We start from the raw sequence: 16,664 nt of genomic DNA, 5'->3' as shown, positions 1-16,664 counted from the left end.
CATTTAGTAACATTTCTTACTATAAGGTTAATTTTGATAAATCAGTCATCCTTAATATGGGTATACAGGGCCACGTACTTAGCCATCTCAAGCAAAATCTACCATATACATGGACCCCCCAAGGTTTGCAATATTTGGGTATAACCTTGACATTCCCGACATCAGGGCTACAGACACTTAATTTGCGATCACTAATAACCTCTATATCTAATGATACTAATAAATTAAAGAAGACGGAATTATCATGGGCTGGAAGAATAGCTGCATTTAAATTGACGTGCCTCCCCAAGATATTGTACATCTTTCGCGCTCTCCCGATCCATATTCCTAAACACTATATTAACTCGCTCAACAAACTCTTGCGTACCTTCGTATGGCAGGGGAAACGTGCAAGATGTGCATATCTACATACGATACGACATAAATCAGTTGGTGGATTGGGACTACCAAGTCTTGAGGACTATTACCATGCATCCCGGCTGGCTCCTCTACAGTATTGGTTTACCCATAGAACCCATAAAATATCTCTTCCGTGGCTTCAGATTGAAGCCGCACTAACCAATTCACAGGATTTATATACATTACTTTTGGCAGACATGTGGAAACCTATAACAATTCATACTCTTCCATTAACAATAAGAGCCTCCTTACAGTCCTGGCGTCATCTAATTGCCCAACTACAGTTACAATCACAGCCAAACAAAATATCGGTCCCCATTCCCCTACTGACAATGCGCATCCTGCTTCCTAACGTCCATATTAACAAGTTGGTGGTAGCAGGTATTGACACAGTAACACAATTATATCAAAATAATATTATTAAGTCTTTTGCAGCCCTCCAACGAGAATTTTCACTCACCCCCCAGGCTGTTTTTGTTTATATTAGTATAGTGAGCTTCTTATCTAAACACCCACCCCCTAAACTTGAAATCCCCCAACCACTTTGGAAATATCTCACAGATCCAAATCCTAAGCTTAAAGGGATATCGGTGTTTTACAATCAACTTCAGCAGAAACTCACCTTTTTTAAATCATCTTACATGATGAAATGGGAAAGAGACCTCGGTTTGTCCTTCTCCAATGAGCAATGGAGATGGGCGATACGAACGTCTTATAAAGCTACACAATGCGTAACACACTGGGAACAATTTCAGAAAATAATTACTAGATGGTACCTAACCCCTTACCGCCTGTCTTTAATATACACTAAATATGACTCATTGTGCTGGCGTAAGTGTGATCAAACTGGCACAATTTTTTATATATTCTGGTCCTGTAAAGGCCTTATTAGTTTTTGGAGGAAAATTTTTGAAATACTTTCTGAAGTCTCGGGTATTTTAATCAAACCTGAACCTGCAATAGCGCTACTATTTTTGGGTATTGAAAACATACCATTTGATATCAGAACAGTATTTATACACATATTGATAGCAGCCAAAACTGTAATCGCTAGAAGTTGGAAACAACTTATAGCTCCCTCCCATATAGAGGCAATAGGCTTAGTTAACCAACACTATTCTTTGGAAAAGGCATATGCCTATTCAATCTCTCGAGGTAATAAATTTCACATAGCCTGGCTTCTCTGGCAACAAAGCCCCTATTTCCACGGTGTTTAACGGAAAAATTGAGGCCGGCGGACGGCGCGACTTGGAGTGTGGTGGTGCTTCTTTCCTTCTTCCTTCTTCTGGTATCTTTATTTTTTATTTTTCTCTTTGGTGCTTTTTTAAGTACCTTCTATGTATCTTGCATATACTTCCTAAGTAGTCTCCTAGATCTTGAATGTATATAGCATTGGACTTATTTGTCTCCTGTTCTTGCTACATATAATGTCACAAGGTATTGTAATCAACATATCATATCAATAATTTCTTTTTTTTCTTTTTCTTCTGTTGTATCTTATGTTAACTCATTATGTTTTTTTATATGCTTGTTTCTCTTTTGTGAAAACTCAAATAAAAACCAATTGAAGTAAATTAATAACATATTATAGTACATATTAGCATTAATGGTTTTTATTTTTTGTTAACCGGTTGCCGACCGCCGCACGACTATATACTGCGGCGGTCAGCCCCGGCCAGGCAGAGTGACGTATCGGTACGTCACTCGCCTGTCACTGACTTGCGAGCCTATCGCGGGCGGGCGCGCGCCCGCCGAGGCGCGCGCCCGCCGCGGCTCGTTCACAGGCAAGTCAGTGCGTGTGACCGGCGGACTCGATGTCCGCCAGTCACACTGCGATCGCTCCTGTGAAGGGAGAAAGACAGAGCAGCTTGTGTAAACAAGCTGCCTGTCAGTTCTCCCTGTGTAAAAGTAAAGATCTGACCGTTCTACTATGTAGAACGGTTGATCTTTGCTTTTACACCAATAGGAATGTCCCTACACAGTAGAAAGCACGCCCCTAGGACACACTTAACCCCTCCCTGTCCAATAAAGTTAACCCCTTCCCTGCCAGTGTCATTTTTGCAGTAACAGTGCATATGTATAGCACTGATTACTGCAGTAATGTCACTGGTAACCCCAAAAGTGTCAAAAATGTCAGTCAAGGGTCCGATCTGTCCGCCGCAATGTCGCAGTACCGAAAAAAAAATCGCAGATCGCCGCCATTACGCGTTAAAAAAAAAAACACCAAAAATGACAAAAATCTTTCTCTTTGTTAGTAAACGCGATAACTTTTGCGCAAACCAATCAAAATACGCTTTTTGCGATTTTTTTTACCAAACCTAGGTAGCATAAAACAAATTGGCCGAAAAATGTTAAAAAATTTTGATTTTTACTTTTTTTTTTGGGGAATTTCATATAAAAAAATGTGAAAAATATTGTTATTTTTGCAAAATTTACGCTCTTTTTTTGTTTATAGCGCGTGATCAAAAAATCGCACAGGTGATCAAATACCACCAAAAGAAAGCTCTGTATGTGGGAAAAAAAGGACGTCAAATTCGTTTAGGTACAGCGTCGCACGACCGCGCAATTGTCCGTTAAAGTCACGCAGTAAAAAATCGCAAAAAAAACCCTGGTCCTTTAGCAGCCAAATCCTCCGGGGCTTAAGTGGTTAAATTACATTAACACTCTTCAGCATATTGAAACATCATTTTAATATATCATCTGTTCCCCACCAGCTCCACGGTAAAGAAATTAATCTTGACATGACAATTCATTCCTTTTTAATTGTGAAGTTAAGAGGCTAATCCAACTGCTGATCTAACCTCTGGATGGACACAAAACATTTTTTTTTTTTTTTGATCCATACAGAGGCTTGAGAGGGTCTGTGACGTGATCTGTATCCTGTTTTAAACTGTATAGCCTTCAGGGGAGCCAAAGGAGACGTATGACCAAAAAGGATTTGTCATACTTTCTCTTTGAATGAAGGTTCTTTTTTCCGGTCTTCTGTAACCTACCGTATATACTCGAGTATAAGTCGACCCGAATATAAGCCGAGACCCCTCATTTTACCACAAAAAGGTGGGAAAATGTATTGACTCGAGTATAAGCCTAGGGTGGGAAATGCAGCAGCTACTGGACCCAATTGGACAACCACGAGACACAAAACAGGGGCTGCGGGCATGGTACAGGAGATGGCGCAGGTCATAGTAAGGGCATGGCACAGGTGATGGTATAGGCATGGCACAGGTCATGGTATAGGCATGGCACAGGTCATGGTACAGGCATGGCACAGGTCATGGTACAGGCATGGCACAGGTCATGGTACAGGCATGGCACAGGTCATGGTACAGGAGATGGTATAGACATGGCACAGGTGATGGTATAGGCATAGCACAGGTAATGGTATAGGCATGGCACAGTAAGTACAGGCATGGCACAGTATGTACAGGCATGGCACAGTATGTACAGGCATGGCACAGGAGATGCAGTGCTGCGGACATGGTACAGGAGAATGTCCTGTACCATGCCCGCAGCACTGCATGAGGAAATGCAGGGGCTGCGGAAGAGTCTCACTTACCTGTCGGTGAGGCGCCTACGATTTAAAAATCGTGGCGCCCGGTGCCAATACGTCACCGCAAATGCGCTGCCGATGCTCGGGAAAGCCCGAATACGATCAGCTATTCCCGGGCATGCGTCACATGCGCAGTCGGCACCATTTTTAAAAAGACAGTGAAGCCAGCGACTCGAGTATAAGCCAAGGGGGGCATTTTCAGCATGAAAAAACATGCAGAAAAACTCGGCTTATATTTGAGTATATACGGTAATTATAAAATATATTATGTAATTATTATATTTTTAATGGATCATAGTACATGACTTTATAAAAACAAAAGTTTACAATTTAAAAAAAAAAGGGAATCCTAATCACCTTGGTGGATGCTGCATCAGCCGAATGATGTTTTCATTCCTCTGTGAACAGAGAGCGGTGACTGTCAGTCGCCAGCTCTTTGCTCTGCCCCTCCAGCTCTCACTAGAGCACCAAGCAGTGGATGAAGGAGGAGGGAAGAGCGCCACTTGAGTGCAAGATTATGATTTATTATGACATAAATACGTAGTAACTTACATTAAAGTAAGGATAAAAGCGTCTGTCAGGTCCAAAACGGTTCCACAATGGGGAGAGGGGTCCACACAATCCAGGGTGCCTCAGGTTGACTTCAACTGAAAAAGGAGTGTGCATGCCCTGCCCGGGCCCTCGCTCAGACTCTGAAACGCGTCTTGAAGCTTCCTCAGCCATCTTGCCAGTTTCCTGCCGCTGACGTCAGACGCCTTCCGGTTCCCTCCACAGCCGCATCTTTCTGATCTGCCCGATCGCCCGGAGGCACACAGCCAGCTGGTCTGGCGCTCTGTACCTGGATTGTGCGGACCCCTCTCACCATCGTGGAACCGTTTTGGACCTGACAGATGCTTTCATCCTTACTTTAATGTAAGTTACTACGTATTTATGTCATAATAAATCATAATCTTGCACTCAAGTGGCTCACTTCCCTCCTCCTTTATCCGTTTAGAGTTGACTTCACTCTGTTTGAATGAGCTAACCCTGAGCTGCGGACCACCCTTGGATTGCTTCTAAGAACTGTCATAAATTTGCACATGGACTATTAATCCCCCCCTGTGCAAACTGTTTTTGCCCCACCTGTGTACATCAACTCTTTTATCTGCCATTGTTTCAGCTTATATCTATATGAACTCTTTGACCTTTGACCTCTGAGCACCTAAACCAGTCTCTGTATCTACCAAGCAGTGGATAGGTCGTGAGCAGCTGGTTCAGTCCCTCACTAAGAAAATAAGCCAGCTTTTGCCACTGAATCTTGGTGGATTCCAAAATAGAATTTGGGATACCGTCAAAGTATGTAACGGCCCAGTGACGATCGTCCAACAGCATAGTATAGCACGTTGTAAGGTGAATAAGGGTTACAGGAGTGCAGAACCAAGTGCACTGATCTGACACAAAAGAGAAGTATAGCGAAAAGAGCTTTGGCCTCACTTCTCCTTTAAAATATTACAGGTCAAAATTATTTATTTTACATAATAAACAGTAATACTTACCTGCTCTCTGTGATTTTGCACAGAGCAGCCCTGATCCTTCTCTTGTGGGGTATCCCACTTGCACTTCTGGCACCTCCTCCCACTGAGTGCCCCTATAGCAAGCCACTGACTATGGGGTCACTCGTGTGCTTGCTTACGAGCCAGTTCTGTGTGTCCATTGACGCACAGAGGATAGTGGCGGAGCCCTGCCCGCTGCTACATCCTCAAATAAAGGAATCATTGTAAATATTAGACTTGCATATACAATGCCAAAAGTCCATTTGAACAGGATAGGATCACAAATATTAAACTAATTAGTCGTCCTTCTTTGTAGATCCTAGAAAACATAAAATTAAATTTAAATGAAAAAAAAGCTCATTGCAACAACATATATACATAAACATGAAAATGATGACATAATTACCCTGAAATGGTTCTCAATAAGTCTTCGACAGACCCGATTCCCTAGGTCTGAGGAATCTTTAGAGGCAGCCGGGAGTGCCGGTATTTCTGGTGGCAGATCATCATTGATGTGCAAGTCTACATTGTTTGCAAGTGCAATATTGTGTAGAATTGCACATACAATAATGATATCTGACACCAGTTCCGGAGAGTGCTGTAAAAACCCGCCAGTTTTTGATAGGCATCGGAATGTCGATTTCCACATTCCAAATGTCCTCTCAATAACTGAATGGATACGTATATGTGCACTGTTATATCTAACCTCGGCTACAGTCTGAGGATTCGACAGAGGCGTCAGCAACCAAGATCGACATCCATATCCTGCGTCTCCTAGAATAACAAATGAAAATATTTAAAGTGATATTCAAAAATTAATTTAGATAAATAATAAAGAAACGTAAATTTACTTACCCACCAGCCAGCCCTCTGGCATTTGTCCTCTTTCAAAACGTTTGCTGACTGCCGCAGGATATGGCTGTCGTGGCAACTTCCGGGAAACCCAGATCTGATACTCCTAATGCGCTGGTGGGAGTCTTGCACATTTAAAGAGTGAAAGCTTTTCCTGTTACGGAATTGCTCCTCTCTATTATGTGGTGGTATCAGCGCAATATGAGTACAGTCTATGGCTCCCAGGCAATTTGGCATCCCTCCTTGTCGGAAAAATCCAACCTTCATCTCTTGACACTCTTCATTGGTTCTAGGGAAATGGATGTACTTATCCATATGTTTCTTGATAGCTTTCAGAACCAGTTTCAGGAATCTAGAAAGACTGGGACGACTAATTCCAATGATGTGAGCACATGAAGGCTGAAAGTTACCCGTAGCTAAATAATTGAGGACAGCCATTAACCTGACCATTGCAGAGATGGCATTGGTTCTCCTTGTCAGGGGCTCAATTTCTTCAGCTATAAGGTGGTAGACCTCCATGACCCCCTGACGATTCAGCCGAAACATGTCCTCAACATCGTCAGACAGCTCATCCAGGACTGTACGTCTCCGGAACATACGAGGCTGTCTGAGCCTAACATTTGTGATCCTATCCTGTGTGATGCGAAAAGCTGCTGCTGCAGCTGTTACAGCTATCAGTAAGATGGTCTCCTCAATGTCCATTAACGTTGTCTGAAATAAATAATTATAATAAAATATATAAGATTTCACAACGTTGGATCTTTTTGGTGACTATCATGCATATAATACATCTATATATATATATATATATATATATATACATATATATGTGTGTGTGTGTGCGGGAATATATTTTTCTACTTTTATGCCAGTACATCTTGTACTGATAAATCTATCTCAGAACATACACATAAAAATAATGGCTCTATTGCATATAAATTTGTGATCATGTGACAGTTGATCACTCAGTTCGCAGTCTTCACCGAGCAGAAAGCGGTGACTGTGAGTCACTGCGCTCTGCTCTGTCCCCTAGAGCGCTCACTGGAGCAACGGGCTATGAAGTGGGAGTGAGCTGCTTACTCTGGCTCTCAGCAGTGCCATGGAAGACTGAGCCAGATGCTGGCAGGGATCTGGGTGTTTCATGAGGGTGTTAGCAATTATACCCGTGTGACCAGGGATGCTGTAAGGCTCCTTTCACAAGGGCGGTGCGCCCGACAGAGTCCGATTTACTCAGCGGGGATCGATCCGCTGTTACCCGCTGAGCAGGCGGATGACAGCTCCGTCTCTGCTCTGTGTGCAGAGACAGAGCTGTTAGAGCCCCGCTCTCTATGGGAGATCAGATGATAACAGACCAGGTCACATTTGGCATGTCATTTTTTTGTGTGGGGGGGGTGGTGGATGGTTTGGGTACCTAGATTTGACAGGTACCCCATCCCACTTATGCTTGGGATGCCTAGGTGGCTTGAGTGGAAGTTCTCCTCTTCCCCTCCCTGCAATCTTCTGGGACACGTCACAAGTCCCAGAAGATTGCCCATCCATTCACGGTGCGCACACGGCTTTGAAGAAATAAAAAAAAAAAAAGACCATTGGAATACATGCATCTGGCTACCTGCGTGTAGATTAGGGGCCAGGCGCATGGATTAGGGGGGCAGCACCCCCACATGATTTCTATAATACAATCATGTGCAAGCAGAAATGCTTTTTCTTAGTTTCCTTTAACCGCTTTTGGACCGCCCACTGTAGAAATACTGCGGCAGGCTGGTCCTGCGCAAATCACCGTAGGTATACGTCGGTCGCGTGCCTACAGCTAAGAGGCGAGCGTGTGCCGCCGGCAGCGGGGACTCTGATGCAGTGGGCAGGCGGCTCTAAATGACGCCTGACACCCGCCATCATGTCAGAGAGAAGAACGGTCAGATGTGTTTACAACATCTGACCATTCTTCTCTCTCAGTGCAGAGCGATGGCGGGTGCCAGGAGGCAATCTGAGCCGCCTGCCCACTGCATCATAGTTACATAGTTAGTGAGGTTGAAAAAAGACATCAGTCCATCCAGTTCAACCTATGATGTGTGTGTGTTTGCTTTTAACCGTACATTGTGTACCCCTGTATGTTGTGGTCTCCAAGGTGCCCATCTAATAGTTTTTTGAAACTATCAATGCTCCCAGCTGATATGACTGCTTGTGGAAGAGAATTCCACATCCTTACCGCTCTTACAGTTAAGAACCCCTTACGCATTTTAAGGTTAAACCGCCTTTCCTCTAGTTTTAGTAAATGGCCACGTGTCTTATTGTATCTCCTCTCTCTGAATAGTTTGTTCCTTATGCTAGGGTCGCCAGTACAGTATTTGTACATTGATATCATATCCCCCCTCAATCGTCTCTTCTCCAGAGAGAGTAAGTTCAGTGCTTGTAGTCTTTCCTCATAGCTGATGTCCTCCATTCCCCTAATTATTTTTGTTGCCCTTCTCTGGACTCTTTCCAATTCCAGCACATCCTTCCTGAGGACCGGTGCCCAGAACTGGACAGCATACTCCAAATGTGGCCGGACCAGAGTCTTGTACAGCGGGAGAATAATCTCTTTATTTCTGGAGTGAATCCCCTTTTTTATACATCCCAGTATTCTGTTGGCTTTGCTTGCAGCGGCTTGGCATTGCATGCCACTGCCAAGCCTGTTGTCTACCAGTACCCCCAGGTCCCTTTCCATCCTAGACTCACCCAGAGGTTCCCCCCCTAGTGAGTAGCTTGCTTTCTGGTTTCTGGCCCCCAAGTGCATTACTTTACATTTTTCAACATTAAACCTCATCTGCCATGTAGTTGCCCACCCCATTATTTTGTTCAGGTCCGCTTGTAAGGTTTCCACATCCTACATAGAAGATATTGGCATGCTTAGTTTAGTATCATCCGCAAATACTGAGATTGTACTAGATATCCCCTCCTCTAGATCATTTATGAATAAATTAAACAGGATTGGTCCCAGGACAGAACCCTGGGGGACCCCACTTTCCACACCTGCCCAATCCGAGTACTCCCCATTAATCACCACCCTCTGGACTCTTTCCAATTCCAGCACATCCTTCCTGAGGACCGGTGCCCAGAACTGGACAGCATACTCCAAATGTGGCCGGACCAGAGTCTTGTACAGCGGGAGAATAATCTCTTTATTTCTGGAGTGAATCCCCTTTTTTATACATCCCAGTATTCTGTTGGCTTTGCTTGCAGCGGCTTGGCATTGCATGCCACTGCCAAGCCTGTTGTCTACCAGTACCCCCAGGTCCCTTTCCATCCTAGACTCACCCAGAGGTTCCCCCCCTAGTGAGTAGCTTGCTTTCTGGTTTCTGGCCCCCAAGTGCATTACTTTACATTTTTCAACATTAAACCTCATCTGCCATGTAGTTGCCCACCCCATTATTTTGTTCAGGTCCGCTTGTAAGGTTTCCACATCCTGCATAGAAGATATTGGCATGCTTAGTTTAGTATCATCCGCAAATACTGAGATTGTACTAGATATCCCCTCCTCTAGATCATTTATGAATAAATTAAACAGGATTGGTCCCAGGACAGAACCCTGGGGGACCCCACTTTCCACACCCGCCCAATCCGAGTACTCCCCATTAATCACCACCCTCTGGACTCTCCCCTGGAGCCAGTTCTCTATCCAGGTACTCACCCTATGGTCCATACCTACCTTCCTTAGTTTGTACAGTAAGCGTTTGTGGGGAACGGTGTCAAAGGCCTTTGCAAAGTCCAGATACACCACATCCACCGGCTTACCTTTATCTAGGTGGCAGCTCACTTCATCGTAGAAGGTTAATAGATTGGTTTGGCAAGAACGATTTTTCATGAATCCATGCTGATTACTACTAATAATACAGTTTTCATTACTAAAGTCTTGTATGTGGTCCCTTAACATCCCCTCCAAAATCTTGCAGACTACAGATGTTAGGCTGAGTGTCCCTGCTACCGGCGGCACGCGCTCGCCTCCAAGCTGCAGGCACGTGACAATCAGATTATTGCAGTAACAGTGCATATTTTTAGTACTGATTTCTGTATTAATGGCAGTAGTACCCCAAAAGTGTCAGAAATGTCAGTTAGGGGTCCGATCTGTCCGCCGCAATGTCGCAGTCCTGCTAAACAAAGCAGATTGCCGGCATTACTATTAAAAAAAAAATTACAAAAATCTTTCCCTGCAGTTAGTAGATGCGATAACTTTTGTGCAAAACAATCAAAATATGCTTATTGCGATTTTTTATTTTACAATAAATATGTAGCAGAATACAAATTTGCCTAAAAGGATTACAAATTCTGTTTTTTAAATTATTTTATGTTATTTGTGGAAAAAAAAAGGACATCAATTTTATTTACGTACAGCGTTGCACGACTGCATAATTGTCTGTTAAAGTAATGCAGTGCAGAATAGCAAAAAATGGCCTGGTCATTAAGGGGGCAAATCCTTCTGGTCCAGAACTGGTTAATGTCCCGCTAAGATCTACAGTGACTGCACTTCTATGGCACTTGTAGTGCACAGTGGAATTGCCTATAGTAAATAAACAGTGTATATGTGTGTGTGTATGTATGTATATATACATATATATATATATATATATATATATATATATATACACACACACACACACACACACATATATATATATATATATATATATATATACACACACACCATGTATGTATATATAGATAGATATAGCTAGGCGCACACACACAATATAGCATATATATAAATATATATACTGTGTCTAACCTGATGTATAGTTTTGTATGAGTTGCTGAAAGACAGGGAGCGGGAATCCCTAGCTCTCTTGGCGGCAAGGAGGAAGTCAATAAACTTCCTCCTTCCTGCTGATTTGTCTGGCGAATTCACTTCTACCTCCCCGATTCTCCAGCTCTGGGCTGGTGAACTGGGGAGTGTAAATTTTGTCACAGATCGGCAGTGAAGTGCTGACATGGGCGCTTCATAAACTGGCCGTTTCTATGCACATTCATTACAGCTTCACTGCATGTGGAGAAGATCAGCGGAGAATGTGTTCACTGCTGATCTTCTGGCTTTCGTAAACCGCTAATGGTCAGAGATGAGCGGTGATCCCCAGGATCACCGCTGATCTCTGTTTCATAAAAGGACACCTTAGGGTAGATCTGATAAGAGAAGAAAAAACAAAAAAAACAGAAAAAGAAAACCTGTAGATATATTCATAGATAAGAGTGTTTTGGTAAGATGATAGTCTTTTATTTTATTTTTACATCCTCTAAAAAGGAGTGTGATTGTTTTATTTTAGGAAATAATAAAGATATATATACCTTTTAATGACTTGCTGGGTGATTCATTTGTTCTAATGTGGTTTTGGTCTGGCTATACAGTTGTGTTCATAAGTTTGCATACCCTGGCAGAAATCATGAAATTTTGGCATTGATATTGAAAAAAAATGAATGATCCTGCCAAAAAAGTATTTTATTTAAGGATAATGATCATATGAAGCCATTATCACATAGTTGTTTTGGTTTTTAAAACATTATCATAACAGAAATCACCCAAATGGCCCTGATCAAAAGTTTACATACCCTGGAATGTTTGACCTTGGTATAGACACACAAGGTGACACACACAGGTAAAATGACAATTCAAGGTTCATTTCCCAAATCTGTGTTTTGTTTTTTTTTTTTAAATTGCAGGTAATGTCTGTGTATAAATAGTCAATGAGGTTGTTAGCTCTCATGCGGATGCACAGAGCAGGCTAGATACTGAGCCATGGGGAGCGGCTGTTAAATGATCTGCGTAACAAGGTAGTGGAACTTTATAAGAAAAAAGAAAAAGGACAAAAAAATATATCGAAATCCTTGAATATGCCAGTGAGTACTGTTCATTCACTTATTAAGAAGTGGAAAATTGGGGGATCTCGATATCAAGCCAAGATCTGGTAGACCAAGAAAGAATGTATAAAAAGGCCAAACAGCACAAAACAATATTTAAATAAAAGTAATAAAGCAGTTATTCACTCAAGGTGAACATATCAAATCTCAGATAAAGTACATTATCAGAAATCAGTGCAGCGCTAAAGAGCAAAAAAAAAATTGAAGATAAAAGACAAAGTGCAGAGAAGATACACAACAGTCCCAATAGGTGATGAATGGTCCCAGTTGGAAAAACTGCTTGTAGGTAACACAGTGCAAAAAACCTCCACCACTGATTCCACAAGCGACTCACCTCATAGGTAGACCTCTGAATCAACAAGTAGGTCAAACACACATTTCCCCTCCGGTGTAACCAGTATGGAAATACAGGTGTCTCCTACACCCATCCACCAGGATTTGGAGTGTTCAGAAAAACTTGCAAGAAGGGACCAGGCTTGTCTCCCAATAAAGAACAATCCCAGACTCAAGAATAGCACTGTAACCCAGTGCTTGGTATCCACAGCATATACAGCAACAGTAGATATCATGTGTAAGCAGCTCACGTTTGGACGACCTCGGATGCCGTCATGTAGCGCCTCCCCTTCCTCCGTACACGTTACCGCCCGTGGGCGGGACTTCAGACAGAGGCACAATAGACACCCGCTTATTATAGATCCAGGCACAATCATCATGGGTCAGAAGCTAACCATCTCCATGGCCACGAGATAAGCTCCGAAACCAGCCCGGAAATATCCATACAAATGCTGTGTAAATAAAAACACAAGTACAGAGGCAGCTAACCACCCGGTAAATAAAGAAATACTAACATCTGTACATCAAAACACTGTGACCGGTGGTAATCAACCATAATTGTAGATAAAGAATGCTATTGGCATAAAAAAACCTCTAAACTGCGCATGTGCCAACGCTTGTAAATATACAGTATATAATAGGAGAAAATTCTTAAATCTAAACAAGCTAGACAGTAAACCCAATATTGCAAAAAACAATAAGAAAGGGGGGTACACATATCATGCCACCGTGGTCATCCATCACAATAACGATGAGCTATTAATTAGCCGCTTGCCGACTACCTACATTATATTTACTGCGGCAGTCTGGCTCCTACAGGCAAAGCGACGTAGATGTACGTCGCTCGCCTGAAGGCCACTAGGGGGCGCGCGCGCACCCACATGATCGTCAGCAGGGCAGCTCCGATTGCCGCCTGACACCCGCGACACCCCCCCCCCCCCCCCGCTGAGAGAGAAGGACGGTCGGCTGTTGTAAACACAGCCGATCGTCCTTCTCCCTGCAATGATCACAGAGCTCATGTGGTCCTTCTATATAGGATATATAGGATCGCATGTCTCAGTGATCATTTCACAAGTCCAACCCCCATACAGTTAGTCACTCCCCTAGGGTCACATTTAACCCCTTGATCACCTATACTGTTAACCCCTTTCCTGCCAGTGTCATTATTACAGTAACCGTGCATATTTTTAGCACTGATTACTGTAGTAATGTTACTGGTACCCCAAAAAGTATTAAAAATGTCAGTTAGGGGTCCGATCTGTCCGCCGCAATGTCGCAGTCCTGCAAAAAATCACAGATCGCCGCTGTGACGGTGGTGGGTATCAGACCCCTGGCCTTCTCATCCAACTCGTGACCAAAGACCAAGCAATCTCACACCCTGCCGTCACTTGCGTAACAATGCCACAATCAGCTGCACCCAGCACACAGATTGTCCAGCTTGCTGGACCACAATCTAAATGCCAGCAGACTGAGAGCGATTGTCACCGGGCTAATTAAACAATTAACCCTTTCACTGCCACCACCTCTACGTTTATAATGAGCCCAGAGGACGCTCGTAATTTTAGAAATACCAATTACGACTTTAGAATAACCATCTGTAACACCCACTGTCGCCGCTCTCAGGAGGCAGGTTCTTTTGGGTCAGTTTGCGTTTAAGAGCTTAGAGACAAAGTAACACTTTTCAAAATAAGATTTAATTATAAGAAAGATTAAAATTGGTGCAAATAAAAATATTTACAGAAAAATGGGTTACAAAGAAATAAAGACACAATACAGCAATTTAGAAATATGAAAATAAAGAGTGAATATACTTGCATTTAAAAAAGTCCTGGTATTATCAGAGGTCCCAAAAACTGAACATGTGATAGGTCCTTCTCTTAAAGCGATGTTATTGCTTGGATGGTAGAATGAAGACTGAGCTCTCTATCAGTTCCTGACCTTTTCCCTGGAGGCTCACAGATGCTAAGACACATCCCGTTAAGACAGATTATTAAAATAACTCATATCTGGAAATATGTAACGGTTATATGCTTGAAACTGACATTGGATTGTACGGTATTTAATCTATTTTCTATAGACACTAAACATGGGTTATCTCGGAATAACCTCTGACCTGTAAGGCATCTGATCGCTAGCTTGTCTCCCCTAGCAATGACAGTGATCAAGTTTGATCTTAATTCGATCTGTATTTTATCTGGCATTCAAATATATATTTTCTAGAGACATATGTTGCTTGTGTATGAAATTAGGAAGTTTGAGGTTAACTGTGTCCCCACACAACAGGCTATTGAAGGCTTTTGTTCTATGACCTAGGAGCCATATGGCTGTGCTCACATTACCAATTAACTCTAGAGCACGAGGAGACGGAATGGCTAAGAGGCCGGTCTGTTTGTTTATGAAAAGGTGTTAGGAATGTCAGCTGCGCAGGAATCTAGCCTTCAGTGTCCCAGGGGGTCATTAACACTGCCAAAAGGAGCTGGGGGATGAGGCTGGTAATAAATGACCCATTTGGTTTCTAACACGGTCAGCTGAGCTCGAAACACAAGATGGATGCTTACGACAGCGTTTGAACGAAATGGCTGCCTGACAAACTACCATTACAGCCGCCATTACTAGTAAAAAAAAACATTAAAAATTACATAAATCTTTCCCGTAGTTAGTAGACGCAATAACTTTTGTGCAAACCAATCAAAATACGCTTATTGCAATTTTTTTTCCAAAAAAATGTAGCCGAAAACAAATTTGCCTAAAATGTTACATTGCATTTTTTTTTAATTTTTTTTTTTTTTAGAATGTCCTATAGCAGAATGTGAAAAATATTGTTTTTTTTTTTTCAAAATTGTTGCTCTTTTTTTGTTTATAGCGCAAAAAATAAAAATCGCACATTTGATCAAATACCACCAAAAGGAAGCTCTATTTGTGGAAAAAAAGGATATAAATTTAGTTTGGGTACAGCATTGCACGACTGTGCAATTGTCCATTAAAGTAACGCAGTGTCAAATCGCAAAATAGGGCCTGGTAATTAAGGGGGCAAATCCTTCCAGTCCAGAAGTGGTCACCTAAAAAAGGCAAAAAAATAATTAGCGATCAGAAATAAAACAGTTAAGATCTAATTCAGCATTCAGGCGCAAGGGGACAGAAACCTTAGTTTCATCTATCCAGTATGAGTCACGACGACTCCATTGCCTAATGAAATTGCCCCCTCTACAATGTTTTTTCACTTTTTCGATCCCCCAAATTTTGAGTCCCTGAGGATCTTTACTATGACATATCCTAAAGTGTCGTGAAACATTATGCGTTCTTAAGCCCTGGAAGATTTTACCCCCTTCCTGACCAGGCCCTATTTTGCGATTCGGCACAGCATGATTTAACGGACAATTGCGCGGTCGTGCGACGCTGTACCTAAACAAATTTGATGTCTTTTTTTCCCACAAACAGAGCTTTCTTTTGGTGGTATTTGAACCTGTGTGATTTTTTGATCATGCGCTATAAACAAAAAAGAGCGACAATTTTGCAAAAATAACAATATTTTTCAATTTTTTTTATATGAAATTCCCCCAAAAAAATGTAAAAATCAAAATTTTTTAACATTTTTGGCCAATTTGTTTTCTGCTACATATGTTTGGTAAAAAAAAAATCGCAATAAGCGTATTTTGATTGGTTTGCGCAAAAGTTATTGCGTTTACTAACTAAGGGAAAGGTTTTTGTAATTTTTGTTGTTTTTTTTTTAACGAGTAATGGCGGCGATCTGCGATTTTTTTTTTTTTTTTTTTTTTTTTTTTTGCAGGACTGCGACATTGCGGCGGACAGATCGGACCCTTGACTGACATTTTTGACACTTTTGGGGGTACCAGTGACATTACTACAGTAATCAGTGCTATACATATGCACTGTTACTGTAAAAATGACACTGGCAGGGAAGGGGTTAACTTTATTGGAGAAGGAGGGGTTAAGTGTGTTCTTAGGGGCGTGCTTCTTTTTTTTTTTTTTTTTATTTATTCAAAAGAGACAATGAAAATATTCCAGTACATCATTTCAAGTCCAATCTACATTGTAAAGCATTCAACACAAGATTATTTCCAGCATCATCTGTTAAATCAAATTCAATCGAGATTATA

At 42.1% G+C, this 16,664-nt stretch overlaps 1 protein-coding gene across 1 annotated transcript; it reads right to left on the bottom strand.

Moving 5' to 3' along the window:
- Positions 1 to 5,773: 5,773 nt before the first annotated feature.
- Positions 5,774 to 7,035, bottom strand: LOC309549041 (putative nuclease HARBI1; the record flags this gene model as incomplete). Its single annotated transcript, XM_082249002.1, has 3 exons — positions 5,774 to 5,800; positions 5,888 to 6,255; positions 6,438 to 7,035. The coding sequence occupies 3 exons, from the start codon at positions 7,033 to 7,035 to the stop codon at positions 5,774 to 5,776; spliced, it is 993 nt and encodes a 330-aa protein (XP_082105128.1).
- Positions 7,036 to 16,664: the final 9,629 nt, after the last annotated feature.

Source organism: Pelophylax lessonae, assembly GCF_965119305.1.
Source record: "Pelophylax lessonae genome assembly, chromosome: 1".
Classification (NCBI taxonomy): Eukaryota; Metazoa; Chordata; class Amphibia; order Anura; family Ranidae; genus Pelophylax; species Pelophylax lessonae.
Note: the sequence above shows the minus strand (reverse complement) of the source record. Positions and strands in the feature narration are given on the sequence as shown.